Raw genomic sequence first — 24,527 nt, 5'->3', positions numbered from 1 at the left:
ATGAAGTAGTGACTTGTAATGTTTTCAGAAATGGAGGCATGGGTATGGCTTAGCTGACTGCAGTTCGGTCTCAATAAACAGTGTCAGTGTATGAGATTTTGGTCTCTCAAATTCAGTCGAATTTTGCTATTGATATCTGAAAGAGAATGTTGCTTTAATGGATGGCAGGCATGTTTCCTGGATAAATTCAGTTTCTGCTGTTTCTTACCTCTAGAAAGTTTTATCAAAGACTTAGTCTGATCATTTTAATATGGAGGTTTTATGCATTTTTCTTTGAGCTTCCTTTCAAAAGAGTACTTTATAAGGGCTATCTCCTTCGCATTTTGATTCTCCTTCTGGAACTCTGTTAAAATGGATCACCAGGCAGGCCTGCGTAGGCTGTCAAGGGGCTCTGAGCTTCACCCGGAAAGCTACTAGCCTGATAACTGAGGAACTGCCATGTCTTCTTTTTGATATGGTTTGGTGAAGTTGTTTTAAAGGGCACTCGTGTGTGTGTGTATATGTATTATATATATATATATATTTTTTTTAATGCCAAAATAGGGTATTAAAACCAAATATAAGCATTTTGGAAAAAAAAAAAGAAATCTGGCAGTTAGATATACAACATTTCAAAAAATTTACTTCTGATTCATAATATACTACGAATTAGTTGTAAAATAACTGACCCTTATACAGAGGAATAAGAAACATTGTTCAACAATGAATACTTTCGACACCAAATATCACACTATAATTTATGTCCCAGTTCTGATGCTTAATTATTTTTAAGACAAACCAGTGATGTAGTTTATGGAAGGAACCATTATCGTATGAATTTGCATTGCAAGAATGATTTTTTTGCATTTGCATCACGGTGTGATTACAATTTATTTTTCAAACAGGCTCAGCAGCTAAAATGTTTGGTATTTATTGCCATTTCTTAGTGACCCTGTATGGTCAGAAACACAACAGTTGTTGTCTGCGTTGTTTCCATCTATTGCAATGTCAGTGTTGCATGTGTTTAGCTGTTATCATGCCTCAAGTGTGTTCCTAGATAAGCCTTAAATCACACATAACATAGTTGAAAGCAAGTTACTTGCTGGAGTTAAATCTTGAATCTTGAGTTACTTTTTGAGAGGAAATTAGAAAATCTAATTTGATATTTTGAATGTTCACATTTAGTATGTCTTTTGACAGAAAATAGGGGAGATAAAAGTTTGGCTTAGAAGAAATTACCATTCACTGGCAAAAAATGGGGAGGGTACTGTAAGGACATTTCCTGAAGGAAGGGGAGAGTGATCTCTTGTATTATCATGGAATGAGGCTAGAAGGGACTTTTAGAGATCATCCAACTCCCCTGCTCAAGCAGTATCAGCTAGATCAGGCTGCCCAGTACCCTGTCCAGACAGCTTATGAATATCTCCAGCCTCTCTGGGCAACCTGTTCCAGTGCTCAGTCACCCTCACAGTAAAAAAGTCTTTCCTTATGTGCAGATGGAATTGCATGTGTTTCAGTTTGTGCCTGTTGCCTCTCCTTCTGTCACTGGGCACCTCTGAAAAGAGTGTGGTTCCACCTTCTTTACACCCTCCCAGCGGATACTTATATCCGTTGATAAGATTTCCCTTCAGTCTTCTCTTCTCCAAACTAAACAGTCCCTGCTCTCCCAGCCTTTCCTCATATGAGAGATGCTCCAGTTCCTTAATCATTTCTGTTTCCCTTTGCTGGACTTGCACTGGTGTGTCCGTATCTCTCTTGTACTGGGGAGCCCAGGTGTGGCCTTACCATGGCTGAGTCGAGGGGCATGATCACCTCCCTCGACTTGCTGGCAACACTCTTCCTCATGCAGCCCAGGATGCCATTGGCCTTCTTTGCCACAGAGCACCTTGCTGCCTCATGGTCAACTTGTTGTCCACCGGGGCCACCAGGTCCTTCCCTGCAGAGCTGCTTTCCAGCAGGTCATCCCCCAGCCTGTACTGGTGCATGGGGTTATTCCTACCCAGGTGCAGGACCCTGCGCTTGCCTTTGTTGAACTTCATGAGGTTCCTCTCCGCCCACCTCTCCAGCCTGTCCAGGTCTCTCTGAATGGCAGCACAGCCCTCTGCTGCATCAGCCACTCCTCCCAGTTTTGTATCGTCAGCACACTTGCTGAGGGTGCACTCTGTCCCATCATCCAGGTCATTGATGAATAAGTGGAACAAGATTGGATCCAGGATTGACCCCTGGTGTGCACTGCTAGCTACAGGACTCCACATAGACTTTGAACTACTGATCACAGCCCTCTGAGCTCTGCCATTCAGCCAGTTTTCAGTCCACCTCACTGTCTGCTCCTCTAGCCTGTAACTGTACTCTTATATTGTACTTCTACTCTACTCTTATTTCTCCCACAAAAATCTCTTAAAATGAGCTTAGCTTTCTCATCGTACACTGAGAGGTGCACATGTATGTTCTGCATCTAAAGGGCTGTCATTCTGGAGACCCAATTTAGGTATCAAAGTGGCTTAAAATCATCTGTGCTATAAACTCTTCATCAAACCAAGAACAGCTCCCCCGTAGAAAAGCTGCTTCTGACATCACCAGCACTGGATCAAATATCCCTGAGTGGGAAAGGGGGACTGAAGGGATTGGTGCAAGGCATAAAATGCGGGTGTATGTGGTGGCTCTGATTACACATTAGGAACAGCTGTATGAGAGTGGAAGTGGAACTTCCTGGTATGAAGCAGTAAAATAATTGCAGTGCAACAGAATACAGTGGTATCTGAGTGGGGTGAGAGAACCTGTGTGGCAGAAGAAAAATGTCCAGTAATATCTATAGAAAGTTATTGTGAGAATCTGGGTTATCATGTTATTGAATATTAGGAACATGTAGGAGATACCTATCTGTTTTCCTCTGACACTAACAGTGCCACTTCCAACTGGCTGGCTGAAGCAGATCCTTTATTTGCTGCAGCAGATAAAGATGTTTGTGGGAACAGAATAGATGATCATGCTAGTGATTAGTATTGCTTCATCTGTTTGTTTTTGGAAAGGGCGGGTAGCTTTGCACTCCATGAGACACTGATTCTTCTCTGGTCATGATTCTGCTTGTGGGTGAGTTCATGCCTGCTGGACTTGAGACTTCAAATGCTAGTGTAAATCAGAAGTCATAGGTTTGCTATTGTTGGTATAAGCCATTGATTTTTCCATTGAGTTTGAGACTAAAACTCATAAACTGGCTCTCAAACTGTTTACAGAGGGATTCTTACAAAAGAGTTGCTCCTACTAGATATGTAGGGCAGCAGCAGTCAAACACAGGTATTTGTTCTTCTATCCCCGATAACCAGAAGATTCATCCTTTTTTCCAGAGGTAGTTAAAGTAATCCATATCTTTATGATCCCTGAAGACATGATAATTACAATGTATGTTATGCAGGCATATATCCTTCATCAGTAAAAAAGCTCAAGTGATTTAGCAGTGCAAACCTACCTGTTGGAAAACTGAGCATCTAAGAACACATTTTGATGCTTAACACATTGCCTAGTCCAGGAAACATCAGGAGATTTGAAATTCTCCCTTTTTACTGGCTCCAATACCTCCCTGCCTCTGTCAGTGAGCTACCTTTAACAACTGTGTTTCTCCGGAACTGTAAATCCACCTACCTCAGGGGTGCAGTTCATTGGAGTGGGTGACAGGACCTTCCTGGCAACAATACCTCCTTGTGGGAGGAGAGAAGAATGGCACAAAATTCACTGCGTTCTATGTGGCTTTCACACTGCTGCAATTAAAAATAACAAGCAAGGAGAAAGCCAGATGTGAAAACAAATAGAAGAGAGAAGAATGTGATACTTAGGATTAAGGAGAAAGAAAATCAATTAAAAGAAATAAAAGAAGAAACCACAATTCTGATGATCTTGTCTAAAGCAAGGAGGAACATTTAGCTGTTGCCTGAATGTGATTTTGACCACTATTTCTGAGGGGTGCTTGCTGTACTGCAAGCATCTGTATAGACAGATTGCCTGCCATCAGCTAGCAGCTCTGCAGAAGTGTGTGGGTTTGTCAGCTATTTGCCAACAACAGATTTGCCAACTGGCTCGTGGTTGTCTTCTTTTTTAAGGGAATTTTCAGGTAATTTTTTGGTATTGTAAAGTGTGTGGGTGCTCTAACTTTTAAAAAAATTACCTATGGCTGAACTGTCTTTTCACCTCTCCTTATAGATTTCTGTAAGCACACACATGGGTAGCAATCATTTGATGACAGTGATCAGTAGTTGATCAGCTAATAGTAATAACACCATTTACTTTGGGAATCATCTATCTACATGTGCTGAATAATGCCTTGGAGGTGTCTGCCTTCCTCCATTGATTATGTAGCTATGATGTATCTTGACTTTCAGTTGGCTTTCATTTGGATGTCTAAAGTAACTTATACTATATATTCCCATCTTTCTGCTTCCATATTTATGTCACTAAATTTGCACTCTCATTTTTGGTGTTTCATTGTTTGTGACAAATGTAATTAGTGAGAAATATTAATTTGATGGAAATTACAATAAAATGGGAGGGGGTTACAATGCTTTGAACTGTCATGCAATCTACTGCTTTTTAAGAAAATTCTAACTATGTTGGTATAGAAGCTGTCATTTCCTGCTGCTTTTACTCACAGCTCTGATTGTCCTAGACTGCATCTCATAGCTCTGTTTTGGGATCATGATCCTATGACCATCCTATACTTCATCTGGCCATTTCAGTTTATGTCCAGCTCATTTCTAAGGGGTTTGTCATGTTTCAGACCCTTCAGGCTTGTCTTGCTCACGTATATGTCGGTAAAGAATTTGATCCAACAGCAATAAATCTCTGTGATTCACACCACTCAAAATTCCAAACATGGCTGGAGTAACTCTGTGGTTGTCTGAATGTTGTATTGCATAATTGTGTAATTCCGACTCACACCTGTGTAGTGGGAAAAGAACAAAATAGTAGAAATAGATGTGAAATGAATTTTAAGCCTGGTTGTATGCCATGTGGGTTAAGAGCCCAAAAATGCTAAAAATGTGGGTGCTAAAATGGTGTGCAGTGATTCACTGTTAGATACCTCTGCTTCCAAGTTAAACGTAACTTGGCATTTCTTGTAAACATATCATTATTAAGTTAAAGGACATTTTAGATGGTTGATCATTCAGTTCCAACTCTCTTACCCTTCTTAGCTTTGGGAAAAAAATCTCTTTTAATCTGGAAACAAGTAGAGACTGAGGGGCCTATTCAGCACACGGAAAACACTGAGATTTGTTCAGACAGAAGAAAACATAAATAGGAAAAGAAAAAGAACAAGTGTCACAATTTGCTGCCCAAATTTGAGGGCCTTAGCAACCTCACACTAACAACATCCAAGATAAGTGCTTAAGTTTTCTTCTCAATGCATGTGGAGTGTTGTGGCTAAAAGTGAGATCCACAGAAACCAACCTACTGAATGGGGAGCTGCGGAAGATGGGCAACAGGAATATTTCTGAGGAGAAGAGTGTGTCTTAAATATTCATCTTCTTGGGCTGCTTTATGGCTTCTCACTTAATTTGTGATTCTGAGCAATCACTGGAGGCTAAGTGCCTAAGCTGAAATTTGAGAGGGGATTGCCAGGACTGGCTTGAGGAGAGAGGAGTTAGGAATAGGTCCTCCCTTTGTTTTGCTGGTACTGTAAAGCATTTGACCAAGATGCTGTTATCAGAGGTAGAGTGCTCTCTTGTGTTTATGTGGACTTAAACCCTTATCTCTCATTTCTCAAGGGAGAGTCTTATTCATCAAGGTGTAAGGCATGATAGTAAGTTTGGAGGAGAATGGTTCTGTCAGTCTTTCTGTACTGTTTTTGAATGAATCCATTAAACCTTCATGGAGCCCATGTTAGCAGATAAGACACTCTCCAGTTGACTAGTCAGCAGTCAATATGGGCCTGGGATCCAGCACTACTTGGTTTGAAAATTCCTTTATTGTATGTTAAATATGTAGTGGGTCTTTACTTTTTCTTGTTGATCATCTAATCATTTAGGCTATAGGGTCATTTCTTCTTCTTCCTCTCTGTCCAGGCAAAGCAGAGTAATTCAAGGAGGGGGCATTAAGAGTACTTGCCCCTTTTCCCAATCCAGAGTACCTTTTGCCTCATGGACCCTCATTGCAAAGCAAGAGGGCTCAAGCTTAGTGGGGATTTGCCTCCCCCATAAAGGGAAGGCATTAGCCTGAAAGCACCACTCAGCTCTGAAGTAATAGGTAAACAGAGTTATCTGAGTAGTTCAGTCAGCTAGGACATGCTTGGAGAACCTCTATGAGATAGGGAAAGACAGAGGAGTGGCTAGTTTGTGAATTGTAATGAGGCTTTGGTGTGAAACTGTGAAGATGATAGTGATTCTGAACTTGCCCAGACACAAGCTGAGGTGCCCAGATGTCAGTGTTGAAATCCTAGTATTCTCAGATTTTAGGACTATTTGAGGTTTAATACGATGTGTGTGGGAGTTTTGAGGGTCTCTGTTTTCAACATAGGCTCCTAAGTGTCTAAGAGACTTGAAAGGCACCCAAATCCATAGGGCCATTCTCCTTTAGAAGGAATAATACCAGAGAGCTAGGCAAATCATCACATGTGGGGCTTGTGAAAATGGAGTTCAGCTTTGTGTTTATGGATAAGGGGAACTGTTGTTCGGGATGTTTCTGAAGAGCTGCTTTGCTGTAAGAATATTACCCTTCAGTTTATGAATCTTATTAAATATTCCCAGTGATAGCACTGAGTCTCCTGTCCTCAGCTAAGCTATATCTTACTTCTTTCCTGATTCAGTCAGTTATTAACCTGTAAGATGTACCATTTACTCCTGTCTGGTTTTCTCACAACTGAATACTTTCTCTCATTTGCAACCAGCTAGTTCTTTTCTAATCGGTAACCCTTCCTCTCTTGATCACTTTTGTTTGGACAACTTTTACTGTGTGCAAAGACGCTCTGCAAACAGGACATACAGAACTTAAAAGGAAAAGTAGTTGTTTGTTGGCTAATGCATACAATAGATAGGTAAGACTAATGAGAGACTAAGCTAAGTATTAATGTGCATGTTACCCCCAGTGAGGGGGGTAATAGTCACATCTGGCCAGACAGTTGTCAGTTGTGGGAAAATGCTGGCCTCTCTTGCTCCTCTGAAACTGGCTGATCCTCAGTCTTGCAGAGGTGCTGTCTTACAAGTCTCTGTTATTTTCTTAAGGTTTTATAACTTTTCATGTTGGTATTTTTCCTCACCATCTCAACAATTCCACTTCTGTCTGTGTTTTTATTTATTTTGTGTGAATTTAGCTAACATACTTTCTCACACCTTACTAACAATTTTCTCAGCAAATCTGAGCAAGGTTGCATAGTTGTGCTACACCAAACTAGGCCTTGGATCACAGACAGCTGTTCCCCAGGACTGAGACATGGTATCTTTCAGCCTGTAAAAGAATGAGTTAACATTACATGTATTTTATGTGTTTGGAATGCGTACACTGTAGTGTAATTCCAACCAGTATGATATTCCCCTTTAATTCCCATTATAATATTCCCATATTTTCTTCCTCTGGTTGATTCTCTTTTCTTTTTCAAGTTTTCCCCTCAAAGTAACCAGTTCTCCTTACTTCATATTCCCTTCTCTTCATTAATTCTCTTCTGAGTTTTCCAGACATACTAGTTTCCAATTGCACTTCTTCAGAACTGCAGCAGATTCTGTGCCTAAAAAGTTGAAGTCCCCCAAAAGTCACCAAGTTGACTTGCTTCTGCTTTTATCCTTGTGATCCGTGGGAAACACATGAGGTTAATGGGCCGGATTTATCTTTGCCCTTTGGCTGTTTGTTTGCAAACCTGTTTGCAAATCTGACTGAAGGTGCTCAGTTAAAATGAATTAATAGCTGCTTTGCCTCACTGAAGTGGCACAAAACGCCCCAAAAATAGCAGTGAATCTGGACTGAATCATTTATGTTGTAAGTAAATGCTAATGAATAACAGGTCGTAAAATACTGTGTGCTGTTTTCTTCCCCTCCTTATAAACACTTTGGATATTGTGTATGTCTAAAAAGATAACAAGTCAGTTGATAAATAGTGCAACAAGGAGAGCCTGTCTTCCAGTCTGCATCTCAAGAGGAACACTTTTGTAGATTCTTTGATGCTTGATAATAGATGAGCTCCTACTGCCAGCCCCAGCTTGCCATCAGTGAGGGCTTTAACTTGGACTCTTTATTGGTTTCGTATTTTTGTGAAAATAGGTACCTAACTTTGTTGGATATATTTCCCTGTGTGAAAAACTTTATTGAAATTGTCCAGTAAGTTCAAAAGTTGTCAGGTGAGCAGTCAAACAGAGTGAGCACGTTAATTTCATTTTCTTGGGAAACATCTCCCTGATGCTTCAGACAATAGTTGCTACAATGAATCTGCAGGGACCCAGGCGGACACTTGTTTAAAATTCAAAGCTCATACATCTTGATTGGACAACAAATTTGTATTGTTTTGTGTTTTGCTGTTGTATTAAAACACTACAGGTATTGCCCCCTGTTTTTGTGCTAATGTGTTAAAAAATGTGACAGTATGCTGATGTAAATTACACTACAGTGTACACCTTTCAAATATATAGAAGATGTGATGTTAACTTGTTCTTTTACAGCCTGAAAGATAGTGTCAAACTTAGTATCTTCAAAACCAATAATTGGCAGGATGAAACGGATGGCAGTTAAATTTGAAAATAAAATGGAGACAGTTTGTCAGGTTGTTCATTTAAACAGCTTGTTCTGAGAAATTTGGAAGGTTTTATTTTTATTTAAAGTCATAAGAGAAATGAAACAGCAAAGTTTTTAACTTCATGATAGTCTGTATTAAATTGTGCTGCACTATATTTCCAACCTCTTTATTAAATCACAATGAATTTCCAGAATTTGTTTCCTAAATACCCACTAAAACTTCCCAAATTGCTTTTAGTTTATTAGCATATGTAGTGATCAGTTCCCCAAAAATTTATCTAAAGATATGCATGCATGTAAGCAGGGTTTTCTCTCTCTGTTTACTTTTTTTTTTTTTGAGGATTATTGGGCTAAAACCAGTGTTTTGAAACTGCTACCAGTGCTGAAAACATTCATCTGGAGAAATGTTTCTATTCATTGCAGATGGGGAAATGGAAAAACCTTAAAAATCAGTCTTTCTGATTAATATTTGATTTTTATTTCTAGTAAGTTTTCTGTTATGATATGCACAGCTATGATGCAATATCTCGCCAATTACCAGAGAGAAATTTGATTTGCTGGCCTGAGCATAAGAAATTGATAGTTTTTAGTTTCACTGGTTTGTGACATAACAGGTGCTAGAAACAAATCTCAAATTAGCGTGATTCTTATTATTTATGGACATTGCTAAGTATGTAGTTAAGGTACATGAAACATATCTAAGAATGTTAGAAAGAATTATGCTTGGATAGAGAGTTTCAACTCTGCAGACGGTTGAACTGGACACTTAAGTAAATTTCCACTTAGAAATGGAGGTTTACAAGTTGATTTGTAAGAAGGCTGTTCTTTTTGTGCGTAATGCATAATTTTAACAAAGATTTAGTTTCTGAAAAATTGGTAAGCTCTGAATAATTTTATCTTTTTAAAATGAGAATGACTTTTTTTTAGTACTAATAGAGAAAATGCAGCAAGTTCTGTGTAATATCAGATATTTTCTTTAATGCAGGGTTTTCTCTTTTAAATTAATACCTTATATTGAAGGTAAGAAATAGTGATATCAATCAGTGAAATATTATGATTAAAATCTATATTACTTGTTCAACTACATGGACATAAGGCACTGTATAAGATGTAAATAAACAGTAATTCATTAGGGATTTTCTTTTGAATATTCAGAATAAATTCTGACCCTTTATTTGCACAATGACTTTGACAATCTAAAAGCAAAACGGAGAGCACTGTTTTCAAAGATGGGGTTACTGGAAAGTTGGTGAGCCTCGGCATGTTGAAAATATTCAGAATGTTCTGAGAATCAGCCTAGTAGTATCTCAAGTGCTGGTGTGTGGACTCTATTGTAATTAATAGGTTTATTTCTGTAACTTCTGTTCAATTTTTTTTGCTCAAATGCAGTTTCTAGGAAGAACAACAAAACTTGGTTTTACCTAAATTCTGAAAAACTGAGTCGTATATCATGTCGGTCTGGCAAACCCTGATATGCCTCAATAGTTCTCACTCAATTTTGATTGAGAAAACACATAAACGTGTATTTCTGTGTGCTTACAGGAAATCCCTTATGTTTATATGTATTTCTATGAATATACATGAATTGCAGATGGTATGTATTCTGTACGAATCTTGTTGCCTAGTGTTGGATTTGAGGACTCCAGAGATTGCACAAATACATACTTGATTCAGATAGCAAAACTAGCAGAACTCTTTGCATGACTTTAGCTTTAACTTTACTACCAGATAGCTTGGAGTAGACATGTCAACAGCGTTGCTGCATGAGGCCTGTCCAGACTTCTTGCCTTAGAGTAAAGCTATACAGTGCTAAGGATACTGTGAATTTTGTTTCCAAAGGCAATATTCTGTCCTTAGTTTTGTTCAGAGTTTGTAGACAAGAGCAACAAAAACCATGCATGTTCCTGCACTCTGACCTTCTGTATGGAAAACATCTGTGGTACAATTGACTGCTTGGAAAAATGTATCCCTTACTTATATCACGACTTAGATAATATAGATGTAGGTAGGAAGAATATTGCATAAGAAACACAGGATTTAACTCTGGAGCAATATCCAAATTTAAATGTTGTGTTTTTATTTATTGTTGCATCCAAAACACAGGACAAATTTAAGATAAGCAGGCAGTTGTCAACATATGAAGAGCTGGCTTCGTGAATCTTTTAATTGCTACGTTTACTGATGATGTTGTCTAATTTTAGCATGGCAGAAACTATTCACTTTATTACTTTGCATCCATCTTCGGTTTTCAAGCTGTTGTAGAGAGTTGGGCCAACCATTTATTTTAGCCATTTGTACTTGTGCAGCAGGAGTTTTCCAGTGTTTTTAGAGAGTCAGTTTTCTCAGGGTTGTGCCACAACCAGCAAGGTGATAATAGAGTTTGCAATGCTTTTAGAAATGAGTTTGATGACATTTTTTTCTCAGCATAAGTCTAGGTGACAGAATGATGAAAGTGAACTCAGCTGTTTGTCATTGTTTTTTTCATTGTTGCTCACATTAGCAGAAACACATCATGCTAGCTTGGGAGAAATTGATAAAAATGCCAACCTTGGTAAGACCATTTCATGCCTTCTTCTGTGATTTTAAAGTGCTACACAAACCTTCGCTTCCTCCAAAGGAGAAGGGTGGCAACTGGTCCTTGTTGCGTCTCCCAAGCATGTCTGTACACTAAGAAGGATTTCCCATGGGTGATAAAGAGCACTTGCTGCAATGTGCTAAATCTTCTTGGGACTCTTGGAGCAACCTGGCCAGCCCTGCACTACCTGCGATGATACTGCATTTTGTATTTAGCTGGGAAGTACCTTTGAGAAATGATGTAATAACACCTATCAGATTGATTTGTCTGCACGGGTGTGGTAATTTGAAGTTTGCCTCACACCTACGTTTCTCTCAATTTTCTTGCACGGAAGTGTCCTGCTGTACGGTTTTATCCGCGCAACATAACTTGAACTTCAGTATTCTGAAATGCTTTAGCAAAATGAGGCTTCCATCTGAAGGGGTATTCAATGAAAGCGGATGTTGTTGAGATGAAGTTGGTCTGGGTTTTTCTCAGCTTGAGAGACTTGACTATCTGGACAACAGATGATAAGATTTGCAGAATGCATACAGTTAACTTAAGATAAAGATGCTTCTGCTGCTTATTAATAGTGATTTTATTTTGAATGTGCATGTAATTGAATAAATGATCTGTTTAAAGAGGAAAAGTGAAAACAGTCTTATTAGTTGCATAGGTAGGGCCTTCTTGTTTGTGCTATTAGATGGGTTTGAACCCAAGATCTTAGGATTCTGTCCTTGAAGTTTGATTTTCTGCACAGAGTGGCTGCTGTCAGGAACATGACACTCATTTAAGTCTGGTTTGCAAAACTTCATGTTGAAGAGCAGTATGTTGTTATGTACAGGCATGGTTGCTAGCTTTGTTGCCTAGATTTCACATGTTTTGGAATCAGATGTCGGGGCATGTGAGATTTTCATTCCATTAACTTACATTTATAATGAGAAGAACAATACTTGATTCCCTCCTGTGGCCAAGAATTATTTAATAGTAGAGACAAGAAGTACATAGTAATATAAAAAGCAGCGACTAGAAAAGTTTAACATAGCATCTCTGGCCTCCTTGTGTCCAGTTAAGAGTATGATTGCCAAAGGAATTATTTCAGAATTAAATGATTCAGAAGAACAGAAAGGAAACATCACTCAAAGTATAGAATATTCTGCTTGATCTGCAATAATTACCCCACATTTCAAAGCATGAAGGCAATAAAAATATGCTAGTTCTATTGGTAATACTTTTGATTTGCCAAATAACTAATTGAGTTTTAACTGTTTTTTCCCTGAGTGTTACAAGGTATTTTAAGGGAATTTGTCTTTATCTTGCAGGTCAAGCCTTAAAGGTATCAGCGGAGGAGTTTACCAGTGATCCCTGCTACCTACCCAAGAGGCAAGCTGTTGTCCAAGCAGCACGATCTCTGCTTGCAGCTGTGACGAGGCTTCTTATTCTGGCAGACATGGTTGATGTGGCATACCTGTTGGAACATTTAACTGTGGTGAGTAAAACTGGACTTAAATGAGGCTCTCTTTAGCCAGAGAAGTGTCTGCTTATGGCTCCTTCTGCCTTGAAATTTTTTTTTTGTACTTGGGAGTTGCAGATCTCATACATGTAGCATCTTGGCAATTGGTAGAAGTGTAGACTCTAGACTAGGTTTGTAGAATATACCAGAAAAAGCTTTCTACTTCTAAACTTAACAGATTTGATCTGGGGAAGAAGATTGTTATCCCTAGGATTATATTTTACCTTCCTTTATTTCTCATTTCCTAGTTTCTTACTTGAATTGTTGTATAGCTATTTATGCATGATACCATCTTGATATTTCTGGCAGTAGTAGGGAATAATTTGTTTGTAGAGTTTAAAGGTGGATTCTTATGTGGATATTAAGGGAGGGAAAGAACTGAGCGGGTTAAGGATCTATCTATCACTGTATTCAAGTCAGTTTATGTTAGATAGCAGCTGAAAGGTGAGGGAGGGGGTATGTGAGGCCTCCAGTAACTCCCCAGCTCCAACTATATGTCCATACCCTACAGCCAGAAAAGGCTAAAAAGCCCTAATCTAGGCAAACCTTTAAAAACTGGTCAACAGAAAGTACGCTTTAAAGCCACTTGATTTTTTCAGTCAAGAGAATAATGTGTTTTGGTAGTCCATATTGTAATAGTGCTAAGTTTGGGCCATTTCTCTTTTTTTCTGGCTCCCTTTATACAGAAGGGATGGTCTCCTGCTTCTATTCCCGTATGAAACTAATGCGTGGTTGTGCCACTTTTGCTGAATTAGACAACATCAGAATGCCTGCCTGTCTGCATAAACTAAAGTTTCTTCAGTGTCAACAATAGTGTCTCATGTGAGCAGATTTCCTTCCTTTCTTGAACAGTGTGATTTTAACATTGCTAGCAGCATCATGTCTCTGTTTAAACATGTTTTTATGGTCAGAGTTTTCTCTCTGGCTGTTTACTGCATTCAATTCATTATGTGTCTTCGCTGGGAAGAGCAAGGAATTGTTTTATTTTTGTTCCCTTTTTTCCTAGTATCTTCAGTAATGTGAGACAGACTGATAAAAAAATTCCAGGATCTGTTGACTTCTTAATGTTTCAGGGCAGAGGTAGATAATCAGTGTGACTTTTCTTTGGATAATACCTCATACCACAAGGGGACATGCTGATTTAAAGGGGACCATTGTGAAGCAAGTCCGTTTTGCTGAGGACAGGGGAATGAAAATTTGGCTCTAAATAAGAGTAGGAAGAAATTTTGCTTTGTCCTATGGTATTTCATAACAAAACAGTGCTGTATGGATTTCAGTGCTTTGTTTGAAACATCCAGCTGTTGGAAATGCAGCACAGGCTAAATGAACCACTGGCATGCAGAAGCTTCTATGTTGTTATATGCATATGAAATTCATCATTTGTAAAAGGAGTGGCATGTGTCTCTTGTAGTGTTTGTGGAAATTTTTCTTAAATTATGTGATTTTTCCATCAGTAGCCCATCACATTTTTACAGAAGTATTTTCGTAATCCTAGATGCACCCTTTTAAAATGCTTTCATTATATTTTACATATGAGAGTGTTAAAACTGGATAGTTTTCTTTCTTAGAGTTTCAGTATTTCTGCATAACCCTATAATTCACTTTTTTCTTTTGAAAATGAAATGTAACAATAATTAGTAATTGTAAAAGAATGCAAAGAATCATCTGGAAAAACTCAAACCCTTCAAGGAGTGCAATTAAACTATCTTCCTCTTCCATACTTAAATTTAGTTCCCTGGATAGGACTGAGAATTGAATTCCTCAATTAATTGTTAGAAGAAATTAAATTGTGGCATGAAACTCCCCAAAATACCCACGTAAGAAGGCTTAGCTTTGTCCTGGAGGAAGATAGTACATTTTCCATGTCTATCTGGTGTCTGCCCTGGTTGTCAAACTTGCCAACAATGGTACTAGCTGTAATGGTGTCTTTTTATGTTGACATCAATTAATTAGAAAATGGGTTTAGAATATAAAATAATTTCATAATATGCTACTGAACGTCCTTCAAATGATAACAGCTTTTGGTCACTGCCAACTGAGCCAGATTCAAATACAATTAAAATATTTAATGAGTCCTGACTTTGCTCTTTTCAAAGTCCCTAACTTTAATTGTTATAATTTAGAACTCCCTTAGGAATTCTGTTTTTCTTAAATGTGGACCTGCTCTGAGTTGTATCCACATAGTGGCTGCAGTGTAGAAAGTAGACCTTGTCTTTGCTGTATCAGCTTTGATATTCTGAATGTTTGCAAGTTCATATCACTTGAAAATACAATTCTCTTTAAATAAGCCTTTAGCAGTATTTCTTTGAACTTGTTCTAAAATATGAATACTTGTACCATTTTATCCTCTTCTTCACAAAGAGCTGAACGGTACAGCTGTTACTAATCATTTGAGAAGAGATGAGAAATTTCATTGCCTTTTATTTCCATAACTCTGAATTCTGTAATTTTCATCGAATAAAAGCAAGAAGTTTAAAGGACTGAACCAAAATTAACTCTAAAAATGAAAACAATTATAACCAAAAAATTGTATAATGAATTAAAATAAATGAAATGAAAATTCTAACCAAGGAAGTTTCTTGTTTATATATATAAAATGAAAGAAAGTGGTCCAGCATTATCAAAGACCATTTGTAAAGTGTTAATTCAATCTTATGCGATGTGAAAGTATTGTCTGGGGATTACCTATTAATGTGGCTGTTACTTTCACACCCATTCATTGAGGGTTGCTGGAAGTTTCGTCTTGCTCATTCAGTAAAACTATCTAATTACAACACTGTCATCCAAAACATTTTAGACCTGTTTTTTCTTGGATAAAAATGGGTTCATGCAGGCAGTATTTCCACACTTACTAGTACTGACAGAATGCAGTCTAGGTCATTAAACTTTAATTTCATTCTGTAATCATGGAGTAAATATAGAAAGGAAACAATGACAATGTGACTAGCTGTCACATAAATCCTCTAATAGTGTTATCTGTTGCATCTGTCATTCTAAGTATATCAAGGAAAAAAATGAATCCCAAAATACCTCCTTCCAGTTCACATGCTCTATAAGAGAGTGTTGTCTTTTCTGTTCATTTTGCTTAGACTTGGGATTTTTTTGACTTTTAAATAATAAAATATTACTATAAAAGAGAATATAATGCTGAATCAAACAAATATTTTGTGATGAAAGTATTGAAATGTAATGTTTTAACTAGAAATGTTGGGTCTGTTTGGAAGAATTTGATAAACCTGGCAGGAATTTCACTCCATGTGAAATATTGTCCAAAAACATACCATTGTGAATAACTAGGTGCTTCAGGAAAATAATTGAATTTAACATGAGTTTCGAAATTTCACTAATAAGATGGAAAGGGAGAATTTCAATTCTTTTCTTCATTCTGTAGAATCTTCACCCAACAAAGTAAATATCAAATAATGCATGTTAGAAGTTAGCACAGGTTCTCAGTGACTGATGATATTCTGGCATAGTATGTTTTTAGCTGTTCATGGAGTTTGCAGCCTTACAACAGATATGATGGTGCAGTGCAAACAGCAAGCTCATTTTAATTAGTGTTGACTGAGAAAATGGAATATATCACATTGACAAGGAAGGTTTGTTTCTTTAAACAACTTAGAATTTTTTAAAAAGGGAGGAGTTTAAATAAACAGCTGCCTGTATCTGATCTCCCATACTTTTTATAGAGTTTGAAGTCCCTAATCATAAAACTAAGTTGTGAGAAATGTAGTCAGGCAAAGGGCTATCTCGTGAATCACATTCTTGATTCAGAGCTGTAATATCAGCCTTATTCATTATGGTTGGTGATGCTCAATATTATTTAAGTGAATTAACAGACTAATGGAATTGCTTGTGAATTTATTGATTGGAGGAGAAAGCAAGAAGGTAACAAGTTCTGAGAATTTCATTCAGAGAGCATTGACAGCATGTCTTTCTCTAATGTGTTTCAGATTGTGCTGAACCAACATGTTTTATCTGCCTTTTTTCCCTCCTTGTCATGTTTGTAGATTTACAGTTTAAGTCTTCATATTTTTCATAAACTCCTTAGACAGTGATTGTTATAAAACACTTGCTTGGAGTTATTTAAAATTCTTGCCAGGAAAAAAGAAGTGGGAATGGCTACAGATAAGAAGCAACTTGGAACTTGGGCCTCTGTGGGCATAGTGCTGTCTGTTCCTGCTTTCCCTGCAGAGAATACATCAGCATTAAATTTTTTTTGAGCAAGGGAAAGATTTATGTGACAGGATGGTTACATAAAAGAAGAGAGATAAGTCATCTCAGGCTTACCTATGGTTCAGGTTTAAGTATTCAGTTTGACTTGCATAACTTTGCTCTAACTAGAATTTAGTGACTTGCTCTCCACATTCCTTTCTGACTATTTCGATACTGTGGTATCATGCAGTATAACATTAAAAAAAAAAAAAAAAGTGGGCTACCCTGGGGTACAAGCACAGGTTGTAAAACTGAAAATGATCACAATCTTCCCATTGACTTCAGTGAGCATGGGTCATGCCTGTTTTAAGAGAAGTCTCTGAAAATAAGGGATGTTAAAAGGTTTACGGGAGTGTTCGAGAGAGGATTTGGCTTCCCCTTTGATTCATGCTGATCTTTGTTTTCTGATCAGCCAGCAGAAATGGATTCTTGCTGCTATTCTGAGGTCAGTATATGCCTTGTGGAATGTGTGGAATTTGTGATTCAGTCTTCAGTGTTTTTCGTTGCACTCCGCAAATTCTGTAGCAGTCTTTATTGTGCAATAAGTGACAAGAGAAGCAGCTCTTAACAATTACTTAAAGAACTGGGTTTTTCAAAGTGAGCATCCTCTCTAGTGCCATAGGAGCCTGGATGCACTTCTGTTCCTGGTACAGTGGCCCCTTGACTGTGCTACTTGATAACTCCCTAGTGACTCAGGGCTTTACAACCCCTAAGGCTTCCCTTGAAACAGCAATATGCTTACCGACTCTCTTCTTCTACAAACTGTTGCTAGGGAATGGTCTCCCCAGTGACTGCAGTACTGTTTATGTAACATCTCTGGTTTTGCTCTTAGTATGGGAATCACTGAAGAAAGAACATCATCCTTTTCTTGCCAGGTAGAAACATGGCTTTGAAGGGACCCTAATTGGCTAGAGAGCTTCAGGTACTACTGCTCCAGAATTTCTTTGAAGTGAGCAAACCCAAAGGCTCCCAAACCTGTTTTACCAGAATACAGAAACACCAAATGGAAGACAGTAGCTATATTTTGAAGAGAAAGAACAAAACTGCTGGGATAAAAACACACTTAAATGAAAAGGCTTGAAAACAAATCCAATCTCCGCTTCTTTGTAGTGTAGAGCCTTCCCTTCAGTCTTGTTCAGCATCTCTCAGTGGCTTCCTGGTTTCTTTATGTGCATTGAAAACTTTCTTTGTTGTGATATCTAACACTTAGGTGTGGGTCTGCCCCCTCCTGAATTCCTACTTCTCAGGAATTTCCTAGTTTGACTTCTGCTGTAGGTGCCCTCTCTGCTGCCTCTTTTTTTCCTGTTCTACCCAGTATTCTAGAAAGGTCTCCATGAGCAAAGCTTGCTCAGTAGATTTGAGAGAGGATGAGTAATTCCCATGTCTTCCAGAAGGTCCACCTGATTCAGAGTACAGTAGGAGCAGACCCTCACTGCAGTCTTAGTGATGACAGGGCAAGTAAATGTGCAGCCTTCCTCCCTGCTGCTCAGCCACCTTCTTTTTAGCAGAGGGTCGTGGGTCATAATAGCAAAGGCGAATCATGTCCATCTACATACACTCTAGCAAAAGGAAGGGAAAGCAACAGAAAACAATAGGTTGCCCTCTAAAAATCCCTGCTGTGGGGGGAGCTAGTTTTAACACCTCTTGAAAACTGGGGGTTGGGCAGGTACATACACCTGGGAAAGGTGGATATTGGCTTTTTTCTGATGAAGAAAAGAATCAAAGGAAAGATTCCTAGAGCCTGGAAAAAACTGATTTAGGCAACAGTGGTATCTGTTCGATTGTCTGAGATGGAATATAAGCTGCATCATGTCAGGTTCACAAAACAGGAGAAAAGAGCAATGAATGCAAGTTTATCTGGACTCACATGGTTCTAAGCTTTATATAAACTGTTTACACAGCCCAGGTATAAGGTGTGTGAGGGTGTTTTAAATAAAAAGGGGGATTTTTGTCTGGGTTGGTCTGCAGATATTTTTAACATTATGAAAGATATTTATGTACCTGAACTATGTTTTTTAATAAAAATAAGTAATCAAAAAGCTATGATATAATTTCCATATGAAGAAAGCTGTAAGCATAAGGCTTAGGAAGAACTGTGGTGTAAAGGTGATTTATAGAATAGGTTAGCAGGAAATATATTAAAAGCCAGAAGTACAGCTGAGTTTAAGAAATCAGTATTATGTCTGGTAATGAAGAGGTTTGAAAGTTATTTTGAAAAAGTTGGAAAGTGGGTTATTAAAAAGCAGACAACTGTTTTAATTATTATTTGGACTATGTAGATGTCTGCAAGTTCTAATCAGGGCCTAGGACTCTGTTGAGGTAGATCATCTTTGAACACATCACCAAAAAGTACCATTGCTAAATTGTTTCTTTCCGAGTGGTTATTAGCAACACTGACTTGCATTGAAGTGCAGTGGTTAAAGGAGAATAACACTGAAGTGACACACTGAAATTTCCTCCTATGAGCAATAATCTTGGAAGGCAAATTCTAGGTTGGTAAAATGACCTTGGAAATTCAGTTTCTTTTATCAGATTATGTATTGGTAGTATAATAATGAAGCCAGTATAATGTACAGTGGTTCACCTGGTCAACAATTATTTGTATCTCAAGCATGTGCAGATCATTCTGATCCAGAGAAATTTATTTCATAGCATTTCATAACTTGCCTTTGTTTTGGGAGGCAGAAATGAAATGCTTGCAAAACAAACAGCATCTGCTTTATATTTGAAATGCACATCTTCAGACCTTCTTAAAATGAGAGCCAAATCATCTGATATTTCCTGAATAGAGGAGGCTGTGGGACGTCCTCTCCATAAACCTCTCTAAAGAGGCAAGTCTGAGCCCATTCCATTAGAGCAAAATATTGGAAGAGCAACTATTTTTCATAAATGTGTGTTCAGTAGTTGGAATTTGAGAGAGGTTTTTTATTGGTTCTTTTGGCCATCTGTCTTGGTGATTTAAAATAGTACATTTAATGTAATTTAGTTTTTTAAAGCAGCAGTACATATTAAAACAGGAAGGTATTTTTTAAATGAACTGCTTCCTTACGTCAGGATGGAGATTAGATTTGTTTCTCATGCTTAATTCAACTCCTATTCATCCATATTAAAAGAAAGAGAAGTATTTTCCAAATGAATATAATAGTTCAATGCTATTTTCCTGCCCTGCATAGTGAAAGATGATACTGATATTTTGAATGGCAAGGGCTTTTTCACTACTCCTGCTCTAGACAAATCAGAAAAGAGCAATTTCTCCTTATTCTTAAATGGCAGACTGGCTTTTGCAGAATTGGCCCTGAATCTGAACTACGCATATAGAATGACAGCAAGTAAAGGATGTGTAGTGGACCAGTTGATCGTGTCACTGTTATATCTTAGCTTTAATGTCACTTGCTTAGGAACCTAGCTATGTGGTTTGTCAAATAACGTCATTCACAAACCGAAGAAGCAGTATCTGCTGCCTCCCATATCTGTTTCTACTGAGATTGACCAGGAATAAGATTTTGTGCTCCATGTTTAGTGATGTCTCCTCCTACATCTCCAAATTGTAAGCAATGAAGAACATGGCACTAAGTATTTATGATCTGATGTTTCTGTGGCCTGTCCTTCTGTCTAGATGTCAGTAGGCCATTAATTTTCATTGCCCATATTGAGGTTCCCAGGCTTGTCAAGGAAATCCTGTTAAAATTGGAGTGAATCTAGTCCACCTTGTATTTGTGTGCTTTGCAAGAATGTGGCCTGAGCCAAATCCTAGATCAGGATGCTTCAGAGCCAAGTGAGATATTGACTTGAACCAGCCAAAACCTCAGACCAAACCAAACAAGCTCAAACTTTTCTAGTGCAGAAGCTATTTCCTTGGGATTCCAGAAAGGATGCTACTAACTGTGGTTGCAGAGTAACATTATCAAAATGAGAGAATTAAATTAGGCCTTACAAAATGAGACAGCAACTGCCTTTAATTCCATTACTTATTCCACAAATGCTCATATTATGAATCAGCTTGCTTGCAACAGCTGAACAAGGCAGCAATAGTAAACAATTAAATTAACCTTTTTCAGAAGAACGCAGAGCTAGGCTACAATATGTAGAGGCTTTTTACAGTCTTTATGGAGCTGAAGAAATTAATCTCAATAAAGATCAAACATAGTAAATCCTAACTTAAGTATCAAAATTTAGTCTGGTTTCCTATCAGAAACCACTCTGTTTATACCTCAGCCTCTTCTCTTTGAACCCATTGCCTAATTTTCATCACATTCAACAGAAGAGCAGAAGTCCCAAGATTCCTGAAAACAGGCAGATGGATAGTGGAGAAAAAAACCTCTACTTCAGGAAAAAAAACTACATCATGAGCTTACAGAGACACCAGAGGATTCTCAGATGGCCATTATGAATAGTTTGACTGTAGGAGAAACTTCAGTTAGAGCTCACATTTCGTTTTTGATGTTATAATGAATCAAATGTGATAATATTTATAGAAAAGTATTTTTAAGACCATATATAGGAAATTTGGACCTGAGGCTTACAGAACTACTTATTAATTAGATGGATCCATGATCACTACCTGAGAGGAAATTGCAGGATTGTACCATACTAATCAGGGGGATTATACTTAAAAAGAGGCCATATTAATAACCTTTTTCCAGTCCATCCACATTTTGGGTCTTCATCGCTTTCAAAATTGTGGGTGGTATTTGTTGCTTCAAGATACCTGAAATGGGACTGTGGAAATTCCTCTACTTAATCTGAGGCCCCCATCATGCGTGCGTTTGCTGTTAGGTAAGCATTCAGCTTTCATCCAGCAATGTCTTGACAGTGCCTGCTCAGTTCATACATTCTGATGTGATATCCACCTTGTGTTCTTTAGTGCCAGGGTACTTGGCTCAAGTTTTACGATTGTTGTTTTTTATTACAGAAGGAATGCTGTAAAGTTCATGAGCTTAATTGGTAGAAGAGCTTGTGTTTTGAAAAGTTACAAATTTATCTATGCTGTATCTATTCTATGAAGGTATCTATGGTAACTTGACAAATAGTAGAAGCTCTTCAGAATCACTGAAATGCTGACATTCCTTCTCTACTTGCAGTCAGGCTTTCCTTAGAGGAAAAATCAGTCCAGGTATTCATCCAGTAGTGCCACAGAGAACAAAGCAGTAAATGATTGCTGCTTCTCGGCTTCCAGAAACGGTGATCAATGTACTCTGAAAAAGTAACAGGCAAAAAAATGAGCTGCTGGGGATTCTTTTTTAGCATTATTTACATTTGGTTATCAGTGAAAGAGAGGAAAAGAGGAAGTAGTTATGGAGCACTAATATTTCTTTTCATTTCTAGACAAAAAACTTTGTGAAAGAGTTTTCTTTTCCCTCATCTAAAAATGAGGGTTCACAAGAGTAGCAGAATGATACAGAAAGATCCAGATGTGGGTTTTAAGTTTAAAAACGTTCTGATAACCTTTATATGTCCAAAGCAGATTATTCTGAATTCATACTGATGGCAGTGAAAAGAACATGTGTCTGTTCCTTTTCTTAAAACTAACTCGTTTTTTATTTATTTTTGAGTTAAATTTAAAAAAAAAATTTTTTTTTTCCTCCTCCACATCTAAAGAAACACTTTTTCCAAGTGGGGCAGCTCTTGTGACTACTTCTGACCCATCTATTTTATTCAAGTATGTTATCCTTACAGTTACACATTTGATTTGTTTTYACTCAGCCTCACTTGCTGGTTCCTATACTGTTATCTCTTTCCAGAGAGCCAAATGCATTATTATTGATGTTTGGTTTGCTTCAGGACATAAGGAGGTATGTGAGCTTGTCAGTAGAGTTCCTGTCAAAGGAAGAATTGGAGCTATAGGATTAAGTAAATCCATAATAGGACGATGATTCTACTACATGTACTATTTGTTGTAGTCTAATGTGTTGATGAAAGAAATAGTGCTCAAAAAAGAGTGCACCTTATGTCCACTTAGAGTGAGTTTGGGAATCATTAAAGGCCTCTTCTCCGTATTACTCAGTGCCATAACAAAGTGTGGAAATATCGGGGTAATTTCTTGAAGTGTGTTAAAGTTTGGAGTTGAGGTACATGCTGAACTTATGTAGATATGAGCAGTATCTTACATATTTGTGAAGAGGGAGCATTATGGATAGCTTTTGTTCCACTTAAACGGTACTCAGATCTGGCCTGCAAAATGTTGTAAATAAATCGCTTCCACCAATGCTTATGGAACACCCCTGGAGTATGAATCTGTGAAAGTATTGCAAATTCAAGGCTTTCAAAGTAGCTCTAGCAGAGGTAAAGTTAGAAAACAACAGATCCTACAAAAGGTGGAAAATAATGAAGTTAAACAGAAAGGAATAAAGAGTTTCTCAATTTTGTCTCAATGCTTATGTTCTCTCACCCATGTTGTTACAAAATTCAGTGCAGTCTGCTTCAGGTGGGAAAGCTTCCTTTTATTTTTCAGTAGCAAACATTTCAACTGCTACTGGAAAGTCTCCAGTTAACCTTCAGTGGTGTTGATAGACCCTGGAATCAGGAATGGTAAGATAAATTACAAATGGATCGCTGGCTTATCTTGTTTCTCAGTTACGAGACGAGTAAGTTTGTGAAATAAAGGCTGCAAAACATATGGAAAGCAAGACGTGGTAACTTGCCTGAAGAATCCAGGATGTATATCTGTCTGTTGTAAATTGCCAGCTGAAATCCAGTTGTCTGTTATCCCAAAGGGAAATTACCTAGTGGCTATTAAGCAGCATATACAACTTGGGCTTGATGTCGGTCAAATGCCCACATAACAAGAGTCATACTGTGGAGCAATCCACATCTGCAGTCAGCACTGGCTGCCAATTCTGTTGTCAGGTTTTAAAGAAAGACTGAAGATGAGTGAAGATTTTTTTTCCATTTTTTTTCTGCTCCTATTGTTTGTTTTCCCAATTCTACACCCTTTCTAAAACTACAATCATTGAATTGGAAAAATGAACCATAGGAGCAGGGAAAAAAAAGAAAAAAAGAAAACAGTATACCACTTTACAAACACCCTACAACTATCACATACTTGAGAGGTGAAGAAGAATATTTACAGATGAGGAAACAGAAAAAGTCAAGTGATTTGCTGAAGGTAAGCAGGAAGCTGTAGTAAAATCAGATATCCAACCTTGTCAAGAGTTACAGTTCAGATTCCCTAATGCAGGACTGACTGACTTTAGTCTCCTGTTTTAGATCTCAGACATGGGTGAGTATCAGAGTGATGGGAAAGCCATTTCCTTCTCTGTGCATCATTTCATAGTCAGTTGAAGAGGTATAAAATGTATTTCATCTTTTGGATCATCACGTACTAGCCCCTGAAGTGCTTGCCAAATCAGTTATACACACTTGTTGATGCAAGATCGGACCATTTAAGACCATTTAACCTGTTTGTGTTTTGGTTCACTTACTGGAAGAAATGTGGCTGAGTGTGTTTAATTTTTTTAATCAGTAAACCAATTCATATTTTCTCTCCACCTTCTTTTAAAATGTGCTGATTTATTTGTGTAAATTGTTCAAATGCAGTCTTCATACTGCTTCCCCCCCCCC

General features: G+C 37.9%; 1 protein-coding gene across 1 annotated transcript in view; it reads left to right on the top strand.

Moving 5' to 3' along the window:
* CTNNA3 (catenin alpha 3) overlaps window positions 1-24,527 on the top strand; it is a 584,821-nt gene that overhangs the window by 20,743 nt on the left and 539,551 nt on the right. The window contains exon 4 of the mRNA XM_026059969.1: window positions 12,562-12,728. Within this exon, the coding sequence (XP_025915754.1) occupies window positions 12,562-12,728 (167 nt within the window). The remainder of the gene's footprint in view (window positions 1-12,561; window positions 12,729-24,527) is intronic.

The sequence above is a fragment of the Apteryx rowi genome, unplaced genomic scaffold, assembly GCF_003343035.1.
Source record: "Apteryx rowi isolate R43461 unplaced genomic scaffold, aptRow1 scaffold_162, whole genome shotgun sequence".
NCBI classification, from domain to species: Eukaryota; Metazoa; Chordata; class Aves; order Apterygiformes; family Apterygidae; genus Apteryx; species Apteryx rowi.
This window is presented reverse-complemented; position numbering and strand designations above follow the sequence as displayed.